The sequence below is a fragment of the Anticarsia gemmatalis genome, chromosome 4 (assembly GCF_050436995.1).
Source record: "Anticarsia gemmatalis isolate Benzon Research Colony breed Stoneville strain chromosome 4, ilAntGemm2 primary, whole genome shotgun sequence".
NCBI classification, from domain to species: Eukaryota; Metazoa; Arthropoda; class Insecta; order Lepidoptera; family Erebidae; genus Anticarsia; species Anticarsia gemmatalis.
This window is the reverse complement of record NC_134748.1, coordinates 5,326,900-5,354,658: the sequence shown is the minus strand read 5'-3', so window position 1 is coordinate 5,354,658 and position 27,759 is coordinate 5,326,900. Positions and strand designations below refer to the sequence as shown.

Below are 27,759 nucleotides of genomic sequence, written 5' to 3'. Positions count from 1 at the left end.
CCCCCTTTGTGAAAACTTTCGAATCGCACAATGGTCTACAACTCGTTCTTGAGACGCTAAATTCTTTGCCCGTATACGGCGCGTGTTTACCTATTTTCGTTCTCTACAAACTAATTGGTTGCTCGGTACAAAATTCATATCGCGGCACTCCACGGGAGAGAAAATAAATTGTGTCAAAAATCTCTCGTTAGGGCGTGAAGTAATAATAAATCACAGAGTCCATAACACACCTGAACAAGTGTACCGGGCCGGACAAAAACGTCGAACGTTTTACGAATCGAAATACAAAATTCCATTTGGTGCCGTCGAGAGGAAATGAAGCAATTAATTCAGCAGATGGCGTCGCAGTGCGAGCATTAATCATCGACTAATCGTAACTGCAGTCTTCGATTTATCCGCGCCGGCACCAGGGACAGAGATGCGCGTCGATCGCACGTCACGTTTTATTATAATCTTGTTTGCGTTCCAAATGTTCTATTTGAACGTTTAAAAAGCTATTTGTGTATCGTCATCCAGTATTCATATGAATATCATTTGAATTCTTAGTTCTGTTTACACTGTGTAGGTACACTCGCCTTTTATGTAGTTATCGTATATATCACATTATTTGTTTATGTAAATCAGTTCAACAATAGCTTATGCGTGACTGTGAAATGTATCTATAATTATTAGTTAAGATTACCATCGATGTGGCCATTAATTTTCAATTTCACGAGCTGCTAAATAATTGGTTCTATCTGCATTTAATAACAGTGAAACATCAAACAGATTCGTATCTCGTCCTCAAACAATGTCGGATCATTTTGCTAATATAAAATCTTAATTCAAGAATTACGTCAATCAATGACAAAAGTGCTCTAAACTCGGCTTTCTTTACTAAATTAACACCGATACAATCTATTGTCGCATTGACGGCCTTCAAAACTTATCTCCGTAATTAATTTCTCTTTGAAAATTTAATAATGGTACAGTGAGAAGGCAATTAAAAATGGATTATACGTAAAAATGAAGCAAGTGGCGCGTTTAAGAGTCGGAATCGAACCGAAAGCGGGTAGATTAAGGCACTTGTCCGCTCGGGATTACCGGACAAGCTAGTGGTAATGAAATTCGCCCCGAGGAAATGGCGGGATACAGAGGCCTAGTGTTTTAAGCTCTGTCCAGGCAACCGCTGATTGTATTTGATGAGAGTTTTATCTGTTTTGTTCTATCGGAGGCGCAATCGTCGCACAATCATGCCGATTTAACTTTGTTCGCCTTTGTTTAATTGTTGTTATTTCGGATTTGAAGTCGCGTCGATCAACTGGCTTAAGATTTGTTTGCGATCTTAATTAATGTTACTCGCTCGTGGTGGGTTTTAGTACAGAATTATTTGATTCAGAGTTATAAATTGGATCGCAACAAATAGCATCGCAATAAAATATCGTTAATCGAATAAGTACGTGCAATACAGTGTCGCGCTGGTAAATAAAAGTGTTTAAGCTGCTAGTGTAATCACTAACGTAGATTTCATTGTTGCGAATTTACTGGAATAAAGAAAAAATCTTCTGGAATTGCTATCGATAGAGTATATATACTAGTTTAAAAAATATTTGCTGGCGTATTGAATAGTAACGGAGTCTAGAGAGAAATCCCAGGTTCGAGTCCCAAGCTGTAGTAAATATTGTTACGTTTTCTGTGAATTCCCACTAACACTCCGGGCTAGTTTGGAACTCTGCCCGAATATATGAGAATAGACTGCCTAAAATAGCAAGATAAATGCATGTATATACAGGCCGATAACTGACTTTCGATATGTTAGTCGTCATACGTCGGTCGATGTTCACTAAACGATATAGTATACTCGTATGTAACTTCGAATACTTAAGTAGAAATATTCTTTCTCTCTTTTTTCCTCTGCCTTTAAATACGACACAAAACTCAATCAAAGCTTCCTCTCAGTAGCGAAAAGTCCTCTATCTAACTTTCACAAGAATCAGATCGTCAATAATGACGTCACATGTACACCAAATCAAAATGTATTCACGCACGCTTACCGCTCGGAAAACTTTTCAGCACTGATTAGGGGTGCTCACTCAAAACTATCGGAGCGTGGCATCGGGGCCCCGAGGAGACGTCGATTCTTACCGGTCCCTATAGACTGGCGGCCGAGCGTGCCTTACGTCAGTTCTACAGATTGTGATCCAATTAGGGGCTGCGCATCCTCTTACGTATTTAACTGGACGGCACACCGATCGTTTTGCTGGTAGACACACAAAGGTCTGTGACAACCCTGGGGAGTACGCGCTTACGAATTGTTTATTATTTTATGAGTGCTGTGATACGATTTCAGTGTTTGTGGATGTCGTTATGTGATTTTTTTGTTGAAAAACCTTTTTTAAGCTGTGATAAATTGACTGTTGGAAGTTTATTTCAAACTGTTCTAGAAGACTTTTGTAAAATTGTCTAGCTCGTACCGAGTCAGTCTGGTCGACAATAGAGTGGATTAAATATTTACTGCAGTTCCATTTTATAAATCCAATCACCGAGATTGTTTTCGTTATTACAATCCGCAAGCATTGATTAACGGGACTTAAATAATATTTTTTTATAAAAAAAAAACCATCCAAAACTGTCTTGAAATATAGAAATAAAATAGCACAGGACTGTATCCTTTCTAATTAGAAACAGACACATTCAAACAGTCACAAAACATTAACGGATCAAGTGCACTAAATCCAACAATATAGGCTACAATAACATTTGACGGGTGTTCAGAACAAACTATTCGCCATAATCTGACGATGACTGCAGCTTGCATCTTTACGTTTGCAACTAAGTGCGGCCAACTGGTGCGCCCGACGTTAGGAAAGTCCTACTGTTTCGCCGTCTTAACTTACTATCACTTCCAAACCACCCGTTTGATTTAACTGTTAACGAATGCTTTCTACCAACTTCTGTTTGCAATTTTCTGGGTTAATTCAAATGGAGTTGTGTTGAGCATTTGTGTTTTGATTGCGAGTGTGCTAAATTAGTTTTAAATTGTATATTGATTTGATTAATGTGTTTGATACTTGCAGTTCTTTTTTGATTCTCGTGTTTGTTAAATTAAATCTTAACATAAACCCTTGTTTATTCGAAAGGAGACCCTTATGCAGCAGTGGGACAGCCAAGGGCTGAAAAAAATATTAAAGACACATTTTCACTTATAAGTTTAACGACAAATATATTTTATTATGATGAAGTCAATAAAAGTTATATATTCTTTAAAACATCAATAAATAACAAACCAATTATTAACTAAATTATCCGAATCATACTAACATTGACCTAAAAAAGTAGAAAAACAAATTAAGTATTTTCCGAAAATAACAAACCAACAAATATTTAATACTCCTCAATATTTATTAGAAATACGTTTATTAAATTGCGGAGATAGCAAAAATTTGTTGGAAAGCGTAGCGATGTAAAGTTTGAAGATGTTTAACGGTGAAAGTATCAAGGGAATATATTAAGTTGGCAACAAGTTCAAGATAGGTGCTCTACGATAAGAAGCAAATAATATTGAAAAACGTACGTAACTCTGTACCTATCTGCGTAACATTATGTACCTGGGAGGAATTGAAAACAGTTTTTGATAGTCTGTAGCAATGAAAACTTATGAACTAGGCACTTCAGAGGGGCAATTTCCTACTACTATTGACTAACGACAACCAGCTAGCTATCGAGAAATGGTATGCGAAAATCGAATCAGCGCCGCTAGCGGGCACCACAGGAACTATTTTTGCAGTTCCTTTTAAATGTCAAACTCTCGGTACTCGTTAATACTGACCAGAAAATTAACCATCAAAATGGTGGTTTTAATTCAAATACAAATAACAATTTATCTAAAACAATCTCAATAACCATTACATACAAAAGCTGTGCGTTACTTATTGAATAATAAAATAAGTATACAACAATACTGTTACTCAGTATTTAAAACGTTTCTTTTCACATTAAAAAGTACAATCCTATATTTCTATTAGCAGCTCTAACACACTACAAAGCGTCTAATCTTTCTACAGTAACATCATGAACACTCCTCGAGCTAATCACTCAGTATCTATAATCACGGTACACAGCATCTACAAGACCATCACAGCTGTCAGTACACCAAGCATATAATTAATCACGCTGGCAAACAAAAGAAGCCCTTTACTGATACTTACAGGACTTGACACACTTTTTATACCCGGTTTTTCCGATATTTTCTATGCAGTTCGAGATAATGATTAAGGAAATCGTGAGTTTTAAATTCTTTTTTTGTCGTAATATATTTTTGAGATAGAGGTCTTTTAAGTTTGATTAATTATTATTCTAAAAGCAGCTTTTTAGGTAGATATAAAAGTAATAATTTGACTTCGGTAAAAAAATTCTTCTTTATACAGTTATTATTTTTATATATCACTTATAAATCACAGAATGAATCGTTTAAAAGTTATTATACTTTAGTCAATGATTAACAACCAACGCATGTCCATATTTTCTTCAATGAAATCAATTTATTATTCACGAAAATTGGTACAATCTCATCGGTACTTCCGAAACATGTAAATTGTACATTTTATTTACTACAGATTCGCACAAAATACAGATTTTATCAATTACACCCTCACTTACCATTCTGGAAATGCCCGAAAACAGAAATTGCTGTATTATACCTTAACATTATATTTAAAGAAAAAGTAGCGTCGAATATTCTTGCAAAACTAAAGGAATATTAAAGGCGCGGCTATAATTGAGGCCCTTCCACCCCAATCTCAGGTAGAAACCTATTATTTTTCATATCTCTGGTTCCCTTGCAATTGCCGTATAAATAAATAAATAATATAGCACCTAGGAATCATTCGGGCAGAGGAACATTGGGTATGCATCGATATAGATATTAATATTTAATGTTTTGTAGGTCTGTTGTGTTTGGATTTATATTTTATTTATAAAATGTTTCTGATAACATTCAAATCTATTTGTGGTATACATGCGATGTCGGGTTCTTCCTAGGTTAAGAAATATCGACCGTTGCAGGGCGTTCGTGTTGAATTTTTAATATGCAAACCCTTATAGCTTCCCTCTATAAACATTAGTACTTCAATCAACTCTAGGTACAGAATACCCTTTAGGTTTGATCACCGTCTGTCCCCTAAGGGGCCCGTCGTGAGTAAACACACAATTACTTTCCCCCTACAAAACGTACCAAAAATACAAAAAGTAGACGCATTTAGATTTAAGCCATGTACCTTTAATCGGGCCCGCATATTCACCCTACAGGTAGACGTACCTATTATTTTTCATATCTATGCTTCCGTGCCTCGGCAACGATTACTTTTAATTTCAACCGTTGAAAAGCATGTTGTACATTGTAAAAAGTGTTTGTGAAACATATTTTTAATGAACGCCATCGAGTTACGGCTTTGACGTGTGTTTTAGGTCGAGTTGGCGCGATTGTTTAATGGGAAACTAGTGAACATGAACAATTTAGAGACAATGCATTCGACTGAATCGGGAGCGATATGTATTTATCAATAGATAGCTATCACAAACTGTTTATTTTGTTAGTACAGGATGAAGTGTTACTTACGGTACATAAAATACATATTTATCAAACGTTGTAACTTACATACACTTAACAGTAATTGCAATACGTTAATTCCTGAATTGAAATGTTTTAAAATAAAACTCAATCAAAAGTCTTTTAAGTACAAAGATATTTTAAAAACTTAGGAACACTATATTAAAATTAATATTATAAGACACCCGGGAAATGTAACGACCGGATAGTAACGTATTAATTTGATAGAAATAACGCAATAATTGTCTAGTAACCAATTTTTTGTTGTACCGAGATTACAACAAAAAAGGAAACATACTCATACTCTAAACCATTACAATTCGTTATAACCCATATGTTTTTTGCAAGTGCTATCAAATCAACTATCTCGAAGGTAACAAGGACACTTAGAGCTAAATTCACAGTTAATGAAAAAGTGTCTGATAACGTTCTAGATAAAGTGACAGCATTTATAATAACAATCTTCAAAATTTACCAGATAAGTTACCCGATACTTATTCAGCAATTGTGAAGATACTTAAAAGGCTAGCAAGTGTATAGTAAATACCAGTGAGTTGAGTTAGACGGCGCGACGCCGACTATCCATGACAGCGTCTACCAGACGAATAACAGACTATCACGTTTAGTACGTGTGAGGGAGGGTAATGTTCTAGGCCTATAGTTTTTAAGCGTTGATTTATTGTAGAATAGCAGTCTTCAAGGTTGCGAGTAAATTTCTTGGTAAGATTGTTCTAGGCCTATTGAGTAGAAGTTTGAAATGTAGTTATTTTTACTTATACTATGGTTTTATTGAATACAAAATTGAAATTTTCGATTCTAATCATTTTAAAATTTTATGAAGTGTAAATTCAAATTGGTTTGCCTAAATTAGTATCAGCGCTATTATCAATTTTGTAAAAGTATGTTTGTATTAGTTTATCAAGAATTAAGAAAAACAAACATCAAACTTAAACCAACGCTTAGAAGCCAAGAATACAAATAGTAAAGTCAACCATTTGTATAATACGTATTATTATTATTGATCTAGCGTAAAAGTTTACGAACAAATACAACAACACATTGTACGTGACATATTTGTGCGAGATATTGCTTTATACTGAGTTTTGAATAGCTCAAGTGCTCCAACTTATTGTAAAATAATACAATGTTTCAAAGACCAAGTTTTATGTTTCTCGAGTCTCTACCCCATATTACATTCGTCAGTGTCTTACAACTTTTATTGCAGCGCGTATGATAGATACACACACCACAATCTCGTCTGGATCAACAGCATTTCTCATCTAAACTATAAAACAAAATCGTACAACAACCGCCTAAACAATTTCAAAATGGAACAAGGGTGGCCGTACTTTGTATAAAAATGCCAAGACGTCAACCGTTTACAAATAACTCCTTTCCTTCGCAAGGGTAATTTTTGTTTTCCTCTTTACCGAAAGTTATGACACAAATATGAAAACATTAAATTTGAATCGCGGCCAAATATGTTAAGTTCTTGAGGGTATGCAGGACACGAGTGGACTGCGAATACTAATCGCTGGGCCGCGGGCGCGCACTCAAAAACCGTGGAGGCGTTTTAGCTACGCCGTAGACACGTGCTACGACAGGCTTGCAGGCTACGACCGTGTACTTGAGTTTCTCTTCTGTCCTTGAACAGTTTCAGAAGCACGTATGATTTTATTGATTTACGATTAAATATCTTTTTGTTTGTAAATTAGTAAGTATTTAATAAATAAGTACTTCTAGCCATTATACTACCTATCAATAAATTAGGACGTTCAAACAATGAGTCAGCAATAAGGCGCGCGGATGTTTCCTCGTTTTAGCCACGTTATAATTTTAATTTAGGCATATCATCGAGAAAGTTATTATTTTTATATCATGAAAAAATAACTTTCTCAAACAATGATGTTAACTACTTAATTTTGATCATAATAAAAATATTGATGCATTTTTATAAGATGTTCATTTATTACGATCAATCGATGCTAATTAGTAGGTGAGCGTTCGACACCAAGTTCCATCGTAAGAATATTTCAGAGCCGCCGCGGTGATAAATCAAACTCGAAACCGTAATGAAAGCGAACGGATCGCGTCGCGAAGAGAAGGGAGGAAAAAATATCACGGAAAAAATCAGGTGCGTCCCCCGGTCGGGTGCCGAGAGAAAAACAGTCGGTCGGGCGTCGGGGGTGGTGGGCGGGGGTGGGTGGTGGCGGTCGATGCGGGGGGCGGGCGCTTGGGCGGGCGACGCGTGCGCGAACCTGCCCCCGGCCGGCGGGCGCGCGGTGGCGCGGCGCCGGCGGCCACACTCCCAGCGGCACCGTCGCTCGTCGCTCGTCGCCCGCGTACCGTCCGCCGCACACTCCGCGCCGCCGCCGCTCCGACCGCGCCGACGCCGGCCCGCGCCGCGCGACCAAACACTCGCGTGTCCGCTCCCACTTTACATGTCCAAAGTGCTTAAGTCAGTGCTTCCCATCGCGACCGCGAGAGTGCTCCCGCAGCCTATTCACGAGCCGGACCCGACCTGCACGCCGTTCAGGGTTAGTAGCCTGTCCGTGACATCCGTGCACTGGTCCGAGAGTGCAGCCGGTGTCAGTGTTTCATGACGCACGTTACAAAAAGTTTATTTCGGGAGAGCAAAGTTTGGTAAAGTTGAAGAGTGCGCGCCGCGTCGGATGCACATTGCCCCAGCCGCAAGTGGTTCCTATCGGCCGGGCGGCGCCGTCGTGTCGCTCCCTCTCCCGCTCCTCTCGACCCTCACTAAAAACAACAAACAGATCAATCGACCTGTTATATTCATACAGACACTCAAAATACAAATCTTCGCTATGCTATTTTGTTTGGCGCAAACGGATCCAAATAGACTAACAACAACCAGGGTATTTTGTTTTTCTGCCTAAATATTGCGATAAGATAAGAGTCGCTACACTAATAGCTAGAAATAAAATTGTGGAATCGCATGTAACGGTGATATTAGCTGTGAACGTTTCAAGTTTACCTACTTTTTTCTTAAATTAGTCCGTAGACGATTTTGTAGAAACTAAAATTCATACATTTATTTATACTGTTTTATTATAGTTAAAACAAAATTTGCATTACGATAGAATAATTAAAAAGTGATTTATGTGCAGGAAAATTTTAAAATAGAATTTATATGAAATAAAGTGAGAATAAATTTTGTTCACGCAGCAAAATAAGCGCGGTATTGCATCGGACTAAGTTTTTAGAGTTCGTAAAACTTTTCCTATTTACCCGGCGGGTAAATGTTTGACAAAAATATTTTTGGAGCTAAAAATACGGCTACGAGCTCTTTGTGACGTGTATTTCTGTTTTTGATGTGTATTTCTATTGAAATCGAAATTATGCTTTACCCGGAATTAATTGCCATTTCCATAAAAATTGCAACACAAAATATGCATTTTTGGCAAATTTTGATAAAAAATTATTATTTTGTAAAATAATTCGTATAATCGCCAAAACATGTGTTAATTTAAAATGTAAGTATTCAATTCTTTATTGAAATGTGTAAAGCTAAGAAAGGAAACGAAAAATAAAAAAAATCCGCTTTATCAAATTGTTATAATTGAAATTGTCTCTCCCGAAAATAATTCTAATCGGCAATGAGACAGAAGTCCGGTGCAATGGTAAGTTGAACAGCTGCATCATGACACCTGTAGGTATTCAACCCAAGTGCGTGGGTTACGGCGACCAATCTTGCTTCACCGGTTGTCGCTTATAAAATGATATCCATGTCGCAATTTCCCCTTTTACCTTCATCACTTCCCATTTAAAGCAATATAACCGCCAAATATTTTTTTGTAATTTATCCCGTAATAAAATATTTTTTTCTATTTTTTCACATAAAATTGCCAAAAAAAAAATGTTTATCGCAATATCAAAATCTTTAAAGTATTTTTGAACACGGAAATAATAATAATTACAATTATTGTAACGTGAAATTTTATTATCGAGATTACCAATTAATTAATTTCATTTCACAGTACTTGGGAATACGCCCACGCTACTGCTGTTTGTTATAACGGAAATATCCTATTAAATTTTTGGTATCGAAGTAAATAGATAGCTGGCAGTTGATTAGTTTCGTAATGAAATTCCTATCCTTCTGGTTATTAATTACGGCATAATTTCACAGAACACAAGTATTATTTTAATTAGTCTAACGCGTTATATTGGTTTATATGTTAACATAATCTATATAACGTAAAGAAATCGAATTCAATCGCAAATCTAAATCTTTATTACCACCATTACTAAATGTTCAGTAGGTTTTTTTATAATTTTACCGAATAATACTAGAAATAATAAAATAACAAATAACTTATGTATTCTTAAAAGTTTTCATACGGATATAAAAATTATTTAACAATAAACCTCACCGGTAGAAAGTTAAATCTCAGCAAAAAAACATCTACGTGCGAATGTATTCAACAAAATGTAGTAAATATGAGCCAAAAAATAATTGAAATCGTATTTATTTTGGAAAAATATTACGGACGGTCAAATGAAAAAACATCGCATTCGCATTTCTCGCAAAATACCTATTCATGACTTTTGTTTCTTTCGCTACCTTTTTTACAATCCATTTTACACGGATGATCATTTAAAAGGCTGAAAATATTCAACGAGATTTTCTGTTCATCGAATTTTATCATATCACGGCCAGTGAATATAAATTTTGCTCATTCTATAATAGAATTTTATACGTAAATAAAATATGTGAACCATTCACCCCATAACAGGAAATACAAATTTTGAAACTTCTTTGAAAACTACTTGATGATCTATAGTAAGATATTATTGTACAAAAATGTATACTTAAATCGCGCAATTCGCGCTAAAATCTCCCCGTAATTATTAAATTTGGAAATCAGTTGGCAAGATATAAATACCAAATGATTCCAATCGTACTATATTTAGACATTAACGTTAGTATATGATGCAATCCTCGCAGTTTCGGCAATGTTCCGGACTCATACTTCAACCGTTTAATATTCAAAAGGAAATAATAATCAGCATAAAACCATTATAAAAGTGACAATAAATCTATCGTTAAAATATTGATCATAATTATCGGAAGCAAAAAATCATTATACAGCCTTTATTTAGAATCCCATACACGGAAACACTCTTCAACTTTACCTCTTAGATATTCAAAGACTGGATCAGCCTTCGATAAAATGCGAATAGATTCCCTATAGTATTAAGCCGTAATCCTTCCTTCCCGACAAAATAGTTGTACAACTGTACATCTCTTTTCAGCCCGTAGAGAATTAGTTCAGGAGATTACAGGCCTAACAATTTCCTAACATAAACTTGGTATCTTGAGTTGACTCTTTTAAATATAACCTATTTAGAAAGTAAACATTGACCCCATTTTTTCCCCTTAAAAAAATCTCCGGGCACCCGCAGTTCCTTTAGAAACGTTTGAAGTCACTTATAGGAGTAATATATAGGATGGAACCGTTGTAATAGTACACACATAATTAAGGGTTGCTAGCCCATTGCTTACAAGTACCGCATTAACCCTTTTCTGTCTATTAAGCATTGCTCTGAGTATGGGAAGTTGAGCAGATGTTTCTTTCGGCTGGTTAGGTTTAGCCTTGTCTTTGACGAGCATTCCGAAGGCTTGTCTCATATAATAATTATCCTCAGGAATCGGGATCGACATCTTAACACGCCTTTGAAGTTTAAATATATTTGTTCCAAACGGCTAGCAACATCTACATTATCTTCCGTGAGAATAATGCCTTTTTATGATCCAAACAATATTCCTCAACATACTTCTCAGTAAATCTCACCGCTTAATGAACTAGAAAAATATTAAGTCACCATATTAGGTAACTTGGATCGTCAAAACAAATCTGTCCCTTTACAGTGTTTCCACCATAAAACTCCGCTAAATATAACAGAACTTTTACGATGAAAACGTCGTAAATTTACTACAGAATGACGCGATCTCTATTATCATACGCAATGACTAATAATAATATATGAAGAACGTGACCATCTGCAAAGTTCATGTTTCCATTGCCGGTCTTGTAAAGTGTGAATAATCACCCTTATTCAAGTATTACGGAAACGGTTAACGTAGATGATACAATTACATTTCCTCATATTATTATGACAGCTAATTTACGCTTTGCGTGATGTCCCCGTAGAAAAATACTATTGTGACACAAACCTTATTTTTCATTGTTATACTTTACCATAAAAAATATATGTGAGATTATGATAGCCGAATATTGTTTAATGTTCCGTGTTGTATTAAGGGACAAATTGATTTTTAAATTACCCGATACATATTATTGTGCACAAGTAACAATACCATGAGACAATTTAATGTCCAATATTGAAAAGTCTAATTAAAATCCGTGTCGAGGCATTAAAAACTGCAATTTGGTATGCATTTAAGTTCCTTTAATACAATTAATAATATCGTATTCCAAAACTTAATAAAAAATACAACGACCGTTGATAAAATTACAATTAAACAAGGTGTGGTTATTTTACAACCTCATTACATTTAGTCAAACGTCAAAACTTTGGTCACGAAGCATTTTAACAGTTTTTTCCTATGAAGTTTTTTCATGAAGGTTTAATCAAGTTTTCTGGGAAAATGTCCATCAAATACAGGTGTCATGTATTGATAGATTAAATTTTCAAAGGAAGAGCGACTCCCTCAAAAAAAGTTTGTACGTGCTGTCAATGAACCGAATACGGCGAAGAGCCGTGGTAGAGTAAAAAATATGTGGACTTTACTAGGAATGATTATAATAGCGGAACAGACTGCAATGTATCTTGATTTCGCTTTAAAGAGATAATAAGAATAAATAAATCCTTTCCGTAAAATATTATGCAGTCATTTTTATACGAAAATTCTAGGTAGATTAAATTTGACTTTTTACACAACGTTATAATTTTAACCGATTTTCCTTATGCTTATACATAGGTGGCTTCTATGTTATCAAAAGGATAATCGAGAAATAAAAACTGGCAAGTACAAAGCTGAAAATAATTCCATCGAAATTTAAAATAAATAATGCATTCGGAAACACTTTCTAAAATATATTCGCACCTCTAATGTCGATGCCAAGAGAAATATAAACAGACTTTCAAACGTCTAATGGTTTTCGAACGGACAACTATATTCCATTGATATTTCAATAATAGATCAATTTTAGTTTGACCTTATTCTGAGATGTGTTTTACAAAGATTGGCAGTAGAAAGTGATGATGACCGATGGGTTATGACGTCATAACTCGAAATATATTTAGCAACTGTGATAAAAATAAACAGACTTGATCGTGAGTTCGTTGCGATTGATGGCCACTTCTATATTTTGCTTCCATCTTCGTCTGATGAAGAATATTTAGATCAACGTGTCTAGAAAAGAAAGTAGGCCGATGTATTTCAAGGAAAATTAAGTGCAAAACATAAAAATAAATATACAACGGAGACAAAACATGCGATTTATATTGAGATAATTATTCAAACTAAAATACGAACTGAAAAATCACTACGCACAGCGCGGCGCTTTGAAGTTAAGACTTCGGAAACTATGAAGTTAATTAATAATAAAATATCTCAACACTGTATATTTACAACGGACCGATACGAAAAATTTAAGACAAAAAAACTGATTTTCATCTTATGTTTAACAAAGCCAACGCAATAGCATAGCGATTACTTTCCACTTACACACTACACACAGATTATACATAAAATATTCTTTGCAATACTCGTAACAAAATACAGACATATCAACCCGTTATCCACTCTCACACTAACTCAAGAAGTTTTATAAACCTTAACAGCAATGCGATGTACCTTGTCTCCTTGATAGTAAACACAGCTAATGATCGAAGAGGGATGATGATAGATGGCACTAACATGTCTACGCACACCTAACAGTCTTGTTTGTCCGACATGATATAATATTATATCACAGTATATAGTATTGATTGCTTTCCCAACAATATCTTTATTGTTATTATTGTTCTGTTAGTGCGTAGAATATTCGGTTGAGGATGAACGGATTTAGATATGGAATATTGTAGAGAATAGAGATGCATATTTAGAGTAGTTTCTACCTCGAATAATCTAACTCGAAACTTCCATTTTAAAAGAAGCTTAAGCGAATTTATTTGATTGGCTAAAAAAAGACTGGAAATCAGAATTGTGGTTCTAAAAACAATTACTATTTAGAACACATTGGAATATTTATTTTGTATGAAAAATGCATACAAAATCGAAGAACAATTTGATACCTTAAAAAAAAATTGGAAAAGAAATTTAGCACAAACCAGTAAAAGTCCACTTAAAAAAGAATATATTACTTTATTATAAACTACCAAATTTTATACTCTTGATGTTAACGGTCATCGCAAGTAACTTTATGAATTAGTAGCGTTATAGTTTTAGAACTAATGTTTACAATATCTTGAGATCAAAAAGAAAGAAGATACTCGATTTTAAGCCGATATTGAGAACTCTTTAGTATATTAAAACACTTTCAAATACATCAAAGAATGTATTTTATGTATGAGAAAGATTTGATTTTATGATTGGGTTATTTCGCAGAAAAAGATAAGTCTAGGAGATTAAAAAGCCGATATTCATTTATTCAAGCACGTGGACTAAAGAGGTTTTAAAAATGTTTAAAAAAGATATGTTTTTTGCTAAAATATGTGACTTTTTATTTTAAAATCTATACGACATAGTAAAATGACAATACATTTTTCAGACTCTGAAGCACTTTCTCTGAAAACTTTGGTCTTTGTGGAAAAATCCTTGAAATTTGTAGGTCGCATCTTGAAAACAACGGTGTAACGAGGTTGTAAGGTTGGCAACTCTATAACAAGCACTTTACGAATGACATTCACGCACTAAAGAGCTTATAAGGTCATTATTTTTATAAGCTTTTATTATTCTCAATAAGTTAGTGTGTTAAGTTTGGTGGCTCAATTTATTACGAAGTTTATTCTATAACTTATTTTCTAAAGTACCTACTACAATTGTTCAAGAAAATTTTATATCCAATATTGTCAGTGTAACATAGCATCCGATAAAAAAAAGAAAAAGCAAAATCTTTCCGATCACGGAAATGTGCCAGCAACCGTTCTTGTAACATAATTTTAACTTTTTCTTACTTGCTTATTTTCGTAATTTCCAAAAATCATCTTATTCTATTTCGATTTGCCCTAAGTACTCCCTACTAATGACGCTATCTAAAATATCTGTTCAGTATCAGAGTAAGGAAAATTACTTTGGGGAATGTAATTCTCTCTCATCTTTTAAAAGGCTTCCATAATCGCATCAATCAGCTATTAGCTAATTTGGTTACACAGAATTTTCCGATTCCAAAATATCCTTTTCGCTTTCAAACGAATATGAAATAATACTTTGACGATTATATCGAATGATAATTATGTTTTCAATAAAATACATGTTAAAGAAAACTGTTGCGAATATGTAATTCAAAACGAAAAAACCTTTCATTTGTAGCCAATAACGATTTTGAAAGAATAATTACAATAGATATTAATATAAGTCGATGGTTAAATATTTAATTAGATGATTCTTATTTAATTCAGATTATACAAAAGCACAAAGGTAAATTACACTCAAGCTACGCTATTTTATAATTCACGTAGCTGGCCACATATAAAACTTATTACTTTCTTCTTTACCTACGATACACGCGACTTTCCAGTTCAAGGAAATCTACAAATATCATACAATACGACGAACGAATACGATTGAATTGATCAAATATTCCCGTTCAAAGATCATAAGGTAACATGCAAGACCGCGTCGTTTAACTAAATAGCTCGTATTTGCCCAGTAATTGACCACGGTTGAATATAAAACAACACTCGACATTGCCGTTAGCTGTTTGACTGAATAATAGTGGTTGTTCTAGTTGTAATTACTTAGTAGTTTGTTTTGAAGCTTATTATTATAGCGCGCCCACTGCTTCCCACGGGAAGCGAGGGTTGAGGCTGTAGTTATTAATTCATAACTTCCCATGTACGCTGAAGCCTCGATAATCTTCCACTTTTTGACCGTAATTGGTATATTTGTTTCTGCAGACAAATTGGATTAAATAGATTATGGCAAGCGCCCAGGTTCTTGTTATATTTCCTGGGAAAAAGGAGGCGTTGATGTAACATCTTCAATTGGATATTTTTGGGAAGTTTATGTTATCATTTTTACGATCAAAATTTCAATCGAAATGTAATAACTATGCTTGCTGACTTCAACATTAAGCTCAAAATTTGAACTAAACTTCTTAATGTAATGGTTTGTTAAGAAGTCTTGTCAAGAATTTTATTCGATTATCTTGTAAATGGACGATAAGTTGACTTTCTTTGCTATATAAAAGGTTGGTGAATTAGGCATAATAAAATTCTTTCCTGCGAGGGGCGCTTGTTCATGTCCAGTCAACTGTGAGAGGGACTAAATAAAATAAAAGAAAACAATATATTAAAGTACTACGTTTTAAACAAACATTATTCTATTCTTGATTAAAAATGTTAACACTATTTCAAGCTTTTCAACGTTAACACCTAAGATTTTGTAATAAAAATGATCACAAAATACCTGAGCGTTATTATAAATACCCGTGCGAAGCTATTTTTACTGAATCTCGCGAAATAATTAAAACTACGTACCTACTCGTAACGTATTAAAATACACATATTTTAAATATACATGGGCACTTGCAAGTAATCGCTTTAACTTATTTTAACTCAAATTAAAGTGAAACGCAAACACCTCTCTTGCCTCGATTCAAAGTTTCATACTTATGTAGTTTCAATACTCGTAGTTGTAAAACTTTCTCTATGATGGTAGCACATTAATTACTAACCGTTGGCGGGGGTAAAGCCCAATAGGACGGTGTATTAAGTTTAACCATGTAGATTTACGATCAAACCCTTTCATTAAACAGGTATTAAGGCGACAGATAAGCCTGTACATTACGCACTTGTTCATACAATTTGGGAGTTTGCATGAAAGGTTTATAGGCACAAATGAAACTGCCCGACCCGACTGACTCAATACAACTATCCACCCTAATACATAAACGTTGCGGTTTAATTTATGTACGTACGAACTTTCCTTGAATACCTAGTGAGGTTTCAATTCTCAGAAATTCGAATGGTTACATTCGTAAAATCAAAATTGCAACTATCTCGTTTCTAGGGATACAGTTTGGAATGTAATTCAACTTTATCGTCCTAACTCTGAACTTTAATGTTCATTACAACTAATTGATGTATTGTTAGCACGTTTTACATAGTGGATAAAGTTTCTTCGCTTTCTTTAATTCCAAAGTATAAATATTTGAACGATACAATAAATGTTTATAATGCAGTAATGAAACTACTGAATGAATTCAGTTTTATCGCGTTTAAACGATGCAATTTAATGTGAACAGATTTTAACGAGACGTGAAGTTTAAGTGAACCGTAGATAAATATACTGTAACAGTTAGTGAGTTTTAGTGTTTACTTTAAAAACTAATGCAGCTTTCAATTTAACTTTTACGGGAAAATTGTCGGATTAAAGCGTTAATTTAGCCGAGGTGTACGTTAGATGGCAGCCCCTTGTTTCATTTTGCACTTACAAAGAGCAATCGATTTTAAAGCTCGCTGGATTGAAAATTATATGAGGAGCCTTAGAGAGCGGGCGGGTGCGGGTGTGCTGTGTTCGTGAGCCGCCAATGCGCTTGTCTTTCGGTTCAGTGGGCTTTCTTTAAATTGGCGACGGCTCCGCCGCTGGCCGCTCCGCTTATTGCATCCCCCGCCCGCAGCGTCGCGACGTCCACGATATTGCCTCCATTCGACCTTTAAGCAAATAGAATTTCCCAGTCTGTAAATAGGATAGCGTTATAGGTAAATCTTAGGCGTGTTCTCGCGTCGTTTACGGGTAAAAGGTAGAAATTCAATTTTTATCGACGTACTCGATTACCATCGGGCCGAGGCGAGCCACAGCCGGTAGCGCGCGTTTGCTCCTTTGCCAAATTTGTGCGTGATGAAGGACAATCCTTCACCGCTCGTCGGGATATTGTCTCGTTTTAGCGGGTTCCAGGCGTTCTATTCATATTCATGTTCAGGGCTCGGCGAGGCCAACGAAATGCCATACAATGTCGTTTTTATTCTGACGAGTGAACGCCAAGAAAGTTGCGTGCCGCGAGGATTTTCATCATGGGACCTATCAAATAATAACGAGGTCGTCCTTCTCAACGGTGCTCCGCCCGATATCGTGGCTCGATCTATTCGGAACAATCGTGGACGATCTTTTGTATTTTATGATAATACATGTCATTGTTATTTAGTCAATCGTTTTTGTATTCACTCATGTTACATAAAATGTTACGCGTTGTACGACGACATAAGTATATAATTTGATTGTAGCATGACTTTAAATAGTTTGGAGTCGGTTATATTGATTGAGCGCTTATATCTGTGTATCAGCGAAACGGTTGGTTAATAGATGGAAGGAACTTTCGTCTGCAGGAGAGCGGCGGTCCGCCTTAAGCCTATTGTCGCGCGCACGAGTCATCACGAATTCTACCCACGATCTGCTCTAAGGTTTATTGTAATTTACAAAACTGACGGAGGTTTTGTTGCTATCATTCCGTTGAACGTTTGTTTTGTTACCGCAAAGCTTGGCGAGGGACGGCCAGGTTCGGGGATTACGCTTCTTAAATGAAGTTCCATGTATACCTAAACATACTTGAGTTTTGATAGGCTTCTTTCAACATACTTTATGTATTAAATATTATATTAGAATTACAATTTATATCAGATGTCCTTCGTATACACGAGCAAAAGATCAACAAAAATAAAAACAACAAATTTCTAATAATTTTATTACGAAATCCTTTTGTAACATGCGGTAAACAAATTCATCAGGTCCTACCCTTTGGTCTCAAATTATTTTCACGTACACATTATATATTTTACGGAGGGCGGAAGGCTACTAATGGCATAAATTGAAGAGCGAGCGCTGGAAGCAACCACAGGATTTTGCGTATTTGAAATTCAGTTACTCGGTGTGCGCAGCGTAGCGACGGTTCGAAGCGATCGCTTGTAGACCCCACGTTATATTTTCTATAGAACGAAGGAGATGGATCGCTTTAAAACTCGCTAGTGGAACCAGAATTTGAAATTTGCATCCCGCCGTATCAGGAGTAGTGAAACGTTGTAAGTGGTGTGCCTCGGAACGTGGTTTCGAAATGTTCACGATGTGGCTCGAAATTCGTGTTCCGTTATGCAGTTTAGGAACACAATTAGTCTTTTTGGCTGTTTATTTTGATGTTCCAGAGTTATGGGTGGAAGTTTAGCTTGTTTTATTCACAATCTACGGGAAAAGCTTCAGCCATTCTATGTACAAGCACATATATTTATCTGTGATATGCTAGAACAACATACATATTATCGTTCGCTTTTACGTTACTGTAACATCAAAAATATTTACATGAATCATAAATTATGATTAGTCAAATATTCTAGACTTGAAAAGATCAAAGCGAAAACTGCGTCACCTGAAGATATTGAGGTGACTATAGTTGTATAGACGGCGATCCCATTACAAATGCATCGGGTTGTCTGCTCGAGTGACAGCGACGCGGCGGGGCAAGACGATGCTCTGTATAGCGTCATATCAATCACCATTGCCGTACAGTCGGATCCCTTGGCACTTGGCCTAGATTCCAAATTACACAAATTTACGTAGTGGGCCTAACCGCTGCCGTTAGCCCGGCGCGGGGATTAAGCCTAGAGCGCAGCTTACATCGGATACACCCGCCCCCAATACCACGCTCAACCGATGCCCAATCTTTATACTTACTACATTTTTAGTACGCCATACTTTGACATCCAACTTGCGCATAAATAAGCCCTTAATACACAAGTTAATAAGTAGAAAAGTTTGAATAAACTCATCTTAACTCGTCAATGTTGAGAGCCATCAGCGACTGTCTACTTTGGTGAAAGTTAACGTTAAGTAGGATTTGCGTTAAACTTACGTTTCCTCGAAAGGATTAAAGTAATAGCAACGACATATTTAGCAAATTGTAAGTTCTATTTTATCTTCGATACGTTGATATATTATGCGGTGGTTTGGATGAATATTTGAGCGGCAATTTGAGATCTGTTTCGGGCGCTACCGAATCGTAATTTATAGAGATTCAAGACGTGGGCGTAAGAACTATTTGTTATGTATCGTTTTTGCCGTTTCTCGGCGTATCGTTGTTATAGTAAACACGCGTAATACCCTTTCATTTATAACTCCCGTTGCGGTTCTTGATATAGGCTCGCCCTTAATTCCGACTTAATTAGTGTCACGCAAGTTCCATAATCCTAGGCTCGAGCATCGTACGACCGTTCTTAAAATGGAGATTAGTGCGGCAAATATCTCGAACTCCGCTATCCGTTCATAAAGCCACTACTACACTACGCCGCTCCCGGGATAAATATTCAGTTGGGGAGCCGTAAGGGTGATTTATCTGAGAAAAATCTTGGTGTATATTCTTACTCTGCTTGCTAATTGTTACATATGCCCGGCGATTGAGTTATATACCAATTTGTGTAACGAATGCTACAAGAATACTCGTAACACAGAGAAGGATAAACTAAAACTTAAGTAGCTTTTCTACTCGGTAATTCGGTGAAGATTTTAAAGTATGTAACTATATTTTGTGTTCACTGTCGCAACATGTCGGCACGAAGAGTCAACTGCGACGAGGAATTCTAAAAGAACTGAACATAAACATAGTATTTTGTGTACGGAAGTCCTTCCGCGGTCGCGTACAACGGATGTGCAGGAAAACGCTTGCATACTGAGTAGGCGTGCCTAAAAGACACTGCGGACTTTAGTTTACCTACAGCGGATTACACGAAACTTAAACATGCCACCTAAATCTGCGACAAACCGTTAGAACCGAAGCATTTAGCTCACTGGCTTTACGGCCCCGAGCCTCTAACTACGTAAAATTAAAGCCCGATTCTAAATAGCGCCACTTCACTTTATTCTTTAGATTAATTGAATTTGTGTCGCTCTATTTTTGCAGAATGACTATTTCTAAAAAAATATAGGTTGTGTATTAACTTTTGACACCTCTCACCTCATTTTGGTTAAGCTCATTAAAATTTTAATCTTACTCCCAGCCGGACGTCAGGGAGTATTATTTCTAGATTGTCCCCCAATATGTCACTCCACAAATTAGTCACGGATTTGTTAGTGCCGATCGACGGCGATTTTATTTTTAACGAGACATCAAACATTATCGAGGGCCCCCGAGGAGTTACTCAAGCGCCTGTTTACAAATAAGAAACGTCGAGGAGACGAGTGCGTAATAAATTTTATAACACAGCATCGATTCGGATTCGAACGTAATAATAATATATCGGCTGGAAATATTGGAATGTGTCGGTGCGCTCGGCGCGCATCTTAAAATAGACCCTCATCAAAGACAAGCAGGTTTGCAGCTGTAAATCCATTTCAGTGTGGCTTGTCCGCATTATAAATTGGGGCGTACATATGTATGGGCGCAACTTTGTTTGTGTGGCGTTTAAACAGAATGAACGTGAGCGAGGTGTCCTGCGACCTCGCGTTTCCATCTCATGTCGCACCACATTCGTTTGCGTTTTCTATTAACATGTCCGGGACACTATTAGGGCGGCTAGATGGATGTTGTAATTTGATTTCGTATACATTCGCCGAATTAGAGGAAAACTGCTAGTACATACAAAGACGCGCGCGCTACGATGTTTTAGCATTAGGATTTGCAATTCCAATTTGTGCAAACAGTAAATGCAGAAATTATTCAGAGTTAGCGAAATTTTAAAATGTAAGCTGAATATTTTATAGAATACAATGTTAAAAAAGTCGTCGTCATTATCAACAATGTCACTCCGTTGACAAACTACTTGTGTATGATAATTTGAGTCATATTGCATTTGATGAAACGCGGTACGCGAGCCGGGGTTCGCTGAGCACTCTAGACGACCGCAGTGCATAGATTTGCATTTTACGGTTTTGATACGTTGAGCGAATATTCAGTGCGGTGTCGGCGTAGGTATCTTTTCAATTCGACGCGGCGGGCGCCGAGTGGCCGCTCGAGGGCGCTCGAGTAGTGGCGCGTGCTCGAGTGCCGCGCGCGATGCGCCTGCGCAACGCTCCCCCCTCGCCCCCTACAACATCGCGCGCCCCCCACTCGCTCCACTCCCCATCCTTCGAAGGTTATTACAATTAACTACAACGCCGAGTTAAGCCTCAATTTGGCACAAGTTACTGCTGTCGTTAGAGACTAAATTGTGCTATTTCAGCGTTTTTTTTACTGATTTGGTATTCAGTTTGAAAAATATAGGCAACAGTTTTTCGTATAAACTGAGGAAAAATATTCTAAGATCCCAAACATGAAGTCTTTAAGGACGTGCCGTTATTCGTGGTCGCGTGGCACGGAAGTCGGCCATATTGCGGCGTGTCAGCTGGTCGCAGACGGAAGCGTCGTCAGCAGCGCTAGTACAAGACGAACATTTAGCTAGTTTTATGTCTTGCCACTCATAAAACTTCGTACATTTGTCTAGTACGTTGTGTCTGAGGCTATAGAGTAGTATTACAAAGTGATATTTTGTGGTCAGGGTCGAAACTTAAACATTACGCTAACCGAATATGCATAATATAGTTTTAGGTACGTCCACATTCACAAATAAAAACCAACCACACGAAGTTCAATCTTTGAAAATCGATTGAATTCGCTCAAAGCGAATTTCTGTGGACTCTTATCTATAGAATTGCTTTGTATGTTGCACTCCAAAAGTCTGGACCACCGGCATGGAGAATAAATCATGCGTCAAACACACCCATCGAAGGGGGAGAGGGCGAGAATCTGTCGTATGGGGCGCAGGGACAGCGCTTCCGAACCATTCATTCATTCGTCCGAGATTCATCACGTCACCGACTCATTGGCCGACCAATTAGTGACGCCGATTCATTTTCTTTATTCTTCCTCAAGAAATAGATACCTACCGCCGAAAGTTAATATCGGATTACTTATTTTCCTTTTCGCTGAATTGTACCAGAATCAAGGTTTTGGCAAACGTGAGTGATATGATTTGACGAGAGAAATATCCAAATAGCCGCTGAAGGACCTCCTTACTTGAGTAATAAAATTTTCATATTCATATGATATCCATTATTAAATTTCAAAAGAGATTACGATCTCGTAATCGTGAAATATAACATTTTCTATTTCAGCGAGCTCGTTTGAGGAGGACGCTTAAAATTTATCGACTCTGGACTTGCTTGGTATAAAAGTGCAAAAGTTTTCCACGAAACGCACAATTTACTACGTTTCTGGCGAGTTCAAACTAGATTTAATTCAGCCGCTGTACACATATAAGCTATATATTATGTAGGTAATTATTTTGTGCAAAGTTTAATCCTGCAATGCGCCATTGCCGAATTCATGTTTGAATTAAAAAATATTAGTATACGGTACTAATATAAATTGAGAATTCCTTTTGCTTAAAATTATAAATATGTCAAGTATTTGTGTGTGTTTCTGAGGTATAAATAATTAATTGTCGTCCTTTGATACCACTTTCCAGACGTCTAATTTTATATTCTATTTGCCATTCAACTGTGTGTAAAGGATATAATTTAACTAATTTCCAACATGTGTGCGAGAGGAGCTGAACATTTTCGTGAGTAGTAGAGTACATACCTTTTGTATAATTAAACTGCGGGCAAACCCAGTTTAAGTTTAATCCTATAGCCTCTTGACACCGCACTCCCGCCCGGAGGGGAGCTTATTTTGTTCGTCAACACTATCGACCGATGTGTAGACGAAAGCGCTCAACCGCGCTACAAGTGTCACTCGAAATACAACTGTTATACTTATGTAACACGGTTTGTTTTCCAATGTGCTATTGTGGGGACGCCGTTTTCTTTTTGTAGGGATAGAGAAAAAATATAAGGCATATAGAGTTCAGTCAGCCGGCGATCATTCATAAGGATTGCATGTTTTGTAAGCAGCCTCCGTCATCCGCGACAGTTGTTCCTGTAGTTTGTATTTATTTACTCTTACTGATGGCACTCACACATTCGGCGGCGGAGGAGGGGTTCGGTGACGTCGAGTAGTTTGCTTAGAGTAAGAACAGTTAAGTGACACTTAGGATGGATTCGTATCACGGCGTAGTGCCTGTACAATTGTGTTGTTAGTCGAGGCGCTCTGTAGTCTGACATCAATTGAATTTTATGCCTTCGCATTAAATAGGTTAAATGTTAGCGCTTTACTAGGTAAACAAAAGATATATTCATCCTATTGTGTCCCTACATTGTTATTTACATCGAATCTGTTGTGTTCAGCATAACAAAATAAACTTGCCTCCATAAACAACAGTTCTTAGAATTGGTGTAATGTTTGTTAAAATCATACTATCATGTGAACTAATATGCGTCGAACTTAAAATATTTTTTCCAATTTTGTGCAAATTAATTTATTATAATTTCTAACTTATCAAACAACATTTTATTTTTATTAATAAGTATGTGGCAGTAGTATTATAACCGTAGTTCGCAAAAATGTATTCATTTCAAGCCAAAACTACAAACCGTATTCCTAAGAAAAGAAAATACATAAATAGTCCAGTCATTATAGTAAGTTCACCTCGGAATTCGAGATACCCAGCTGTAAGTCTGTAAATACTTGTATATTGACACCCTAAAAGTTGTCTCAAAACCTACATATGGTAGGGTGTACGCAACTATAAAATTTCAAGGTCCAAAGTCCCAAAAACCGGTTTTTTGAGCTTTTTTTGTAAATATCTCATTTCCTATGGAATTTTTGCATTCGTATTCATTACCAATATTGTACAGTATAAAATTCTCTACAAATTTTGTTTGAATTTTTTTTTTTACGGTGAACCGTTTTCGAGATAGAGGGGGGAAAGCGCGCGGTCACAGGATCATTTCAAGTCAACCGGTGCCTCCGGTCGAAGATGCGCCATATATAGTTGATGAACTATCGATAAATCAATGATTATAATAATAAATAAATTTAACCCATTACTGTCCCACTGCTGAGCAAGGGTCTTCTCCCGTAATGAGGGAGGGGTTAGGCCTTGAGTCCACCACGCTGGCCAAGTGCGGGTTGGGGACTTTGCATGCCCTCAATAAATGTATTTAACAAATTTTATTCATGCAAGGTTTCCTCACGATGTTTTCCTTCACCGTTGGAGCATGTGACAATTATTTCTAATACACACATAACTTCGAAAAGTCATTGGTGTCATCATTTTCTTCATAATTATATTAAATCTATATCTTTTCAATAATACTGATTTATTTGTTTTTTTTTCATCATGTAAGAAGTTATTAATATTAATTAGGTTAAAATTCAAATATAGTGCCTATATTTTCATGAAAAACTCTGCAATTACATGGGCTGGTAAGTGTTGATAAGTTAATGAATACTGAATAAAAAGTGGATAGGTTATGAAAAAAATGATAATAGAATAGAAATAGAAATTGACAAATATTTATTAATCATTGATTTATCGATAGTTCATCAACTATAATATATATGGCGCATCTTCGACCGGAGGCACCGGTTGACTTGAAATGATCCTGTGACCGCGCGCTTTCCCCCCTCTATCTCGAAAACGGTTCACCGTAAAAAAAAAAATTCAAACAAAATTTGTAGAGAATTTTATACTGTACAATATTGGTAATGAATACGAATGCAAAAATTCCATAGGAAATGAGATATTAACAAAAAAAGCTCAAAAAACCGGTTTTTGGGACTTTGGACCTTGAAATTTTATAGTTGCGTACACCCTACCATATGTAGGTTTTGAGACAACTTTTAGGGTGTCAATATACAAGTATTTACAGACTTACAGCTGGGTATCTCGAATTCCGAGATTCTTACCTAATTTAAGCTTAATTGACTGCACTAAAAAACAAACGCAAAACAAATACAGACACATACTGCATGTTTCAAATGTGTAAGCTTAAAGTTTTCTTTAATGTTAGTTCTTTTACCGCGACATTTATTGTTTATTTACAAACTCTGTTCCCACTGAGCAAAAGTAATAATAAATCCGAATGTAAAGTTGAAGTTTGCGTTAAAAGAATGTCCGATTGTCCAGTCCCCTGGTGTTTTAATGAATGCTCTTGGCAACCCCGCGACGGCTTACAACATTTAGGTCCTTATTACGCATTCTCGACATTTGCTTAATGTATGAAAATTTGAAAGAACGAACCATGTTGATGGTACTCGAAACAAAATAATTGCTACGGTCGCGCGGTCCCGGATTCGGCCTCGACATTCATTATTCACTTTTTATTTCGCCCTCCCCTCGGCTTATAATTTGACTCGAAACATAAAATCAAGTTTTATTTGATTATGCGTAGCAAAAAAGAAAAATTCCAAGTATCTTGTATCCTTCACTTTTAATAGGGAGAGGAATCTTTACATTATGTTTCACTTAAAAAGTTCATTTACGTTATCTTCAATGATACAGCTCGGTACAAAGGGGATTTATATAGTTTTTTCTAGAATAAGTAAGAACACCATTTTATCTTTGTCTATCATTGTATTTGAGTCACGCAAAATTCAAATTTTATCGTCTGACGATATACAAAGATTCGATTTTGAATATTCAAAATAGAAGCAGAATTTCAACTACACATCCATCTCGTACACTTACATCACGTCTGCATACTCCAAACAAAGCAACCTCAGTCAATCTTACAATAGCCTAGGGTTGGTATAGGCATAGTTTTTGCATTTAGCAAGAAAGGGGAGTTAGCGGCAAGGCGTCCCGGCGTCTCGCTTTCATCCACTCGCTGGGTGCTACTACATAAAAGAAAGTACGTACATGCGCTATGAACGAACCCTTACATATATGCATTTCTGATGTATTCCGAATGGCTTTCGATGACAAGTGCACTGAGCCGGTTCACTTTTTAGGTGCCTAAATGCTGCCATTGTTTCGGGAGCTCTTATGGAACGATTTCTGAAGTATGAAGTTGGTATAGTCGGTTTTTGAGAGGGTTATAAAAGCTGTTTGATCTGAAAAAAAAATAGATTTCTATGAATATAAAACGATATTATACCATCAACAATCAAAATCACATTAGAGGCTATGGCTGGTGGCAATGTAGATACATTTAACTGTACAGAATGAAGTAGTCTTTTGTTCGCGAGTCGAGGGCTGCGTACGAGTAACAGGAGGTAAAAAACTGAAAGAAGCAATATCCGAGACCTCTTCATACCTACTCCATCCGTTCCTTTCCACCATTGTACGGATCCTCTTTAAATTTTTCATGGGCTTATCAACGCATCGATCAGGCGTTATTTATTCAGCTCACGATGTAATTCTGAGAAGTTTGTTCATTTACATGTATTCGTTTTTTTCGTATTTACTTGTTTGTGCTCGCTTTATCGGATATTGAATGAAAACGTACGTCGACTTCGGAAAATTTTCGTTTATATGATTTATTAAAATGTTTATGGTATTAGGTATCTTCGTTGATTCGTTTCCCGTAAAATAAAACCCTCGATTGTTTATTAGAGAGCGATGCGCTTTGCACGTAGAGGTGTTAATTGAATAGTAACACTGAATCATTTCAATTTCACAACAATGGTAGATGGAGGAGACACAGCGATTTGTTATTCCTGGAATTAACTAGTCTGGAGAGCGACAGACAGTGAGCATCAGTACGAGATAGAGATTAATACTGTGCAAGTGTCGGTGAAGCCGAGAAGCAATAACGTTTCGTTAATGTCTCCCATTTAGAACGTACGCGGTTAGTGTCTTGCGTCGCTTGACATCGCACGCCACAACCGACTACGTACTTATTTCACGTCGTGTCGCCTCCCCACCGAACTAACGAGACTGGCACCCTAAGCCCTGGAATCACCATTTGCCATCCGTGCGGTCTGTGTATTGTTACAAATGGCATAGATCTGTTCGAAGACGCCCCGTGCGAGAGCTAATGAGCTGTGAAGTAGATAAGGTGTGCGACACGAGAAGACGGGATCATCCCCTATCTATGCGAAATGCTCACTGCGCCGAGCCAAACGCCGCCGATACATATTTAGATATATAGTTATAATGTTGCCAACGAATAA

General features: G+C 36.6%; 1 protein-coding gene across 7 annotated transcripts in view; it reads left to right on the top strand.

Annotated features, from left to right (window-relative positions):
- The window catches only part of Rbp6 (RNA-binding protein 6), a 471,739-nt gene that overhangs the window by 275,599 nt on the left and 168,381 nt on the right, over positions 1-27,759 (top strand). The window contains exon 1 of one of the 7 annotated variants that reach the window (XM_076113247.1): positions 7,891-8,124. The exons of the other annotated variants lie outside the window; for them this stretch is intronic. Coding sequence (XP_075969362.1) covers positions 8,029-8,124 — 96 coding nt within the window. The 5' untranslated portion in view covers positions 7,891-8,028. Of the gene's footprint in view, positions 1-7,890; positions 8,125-27,759 lie in introns of those variants that run through there. 7 annotated transcript variants of the gene reach the window in all.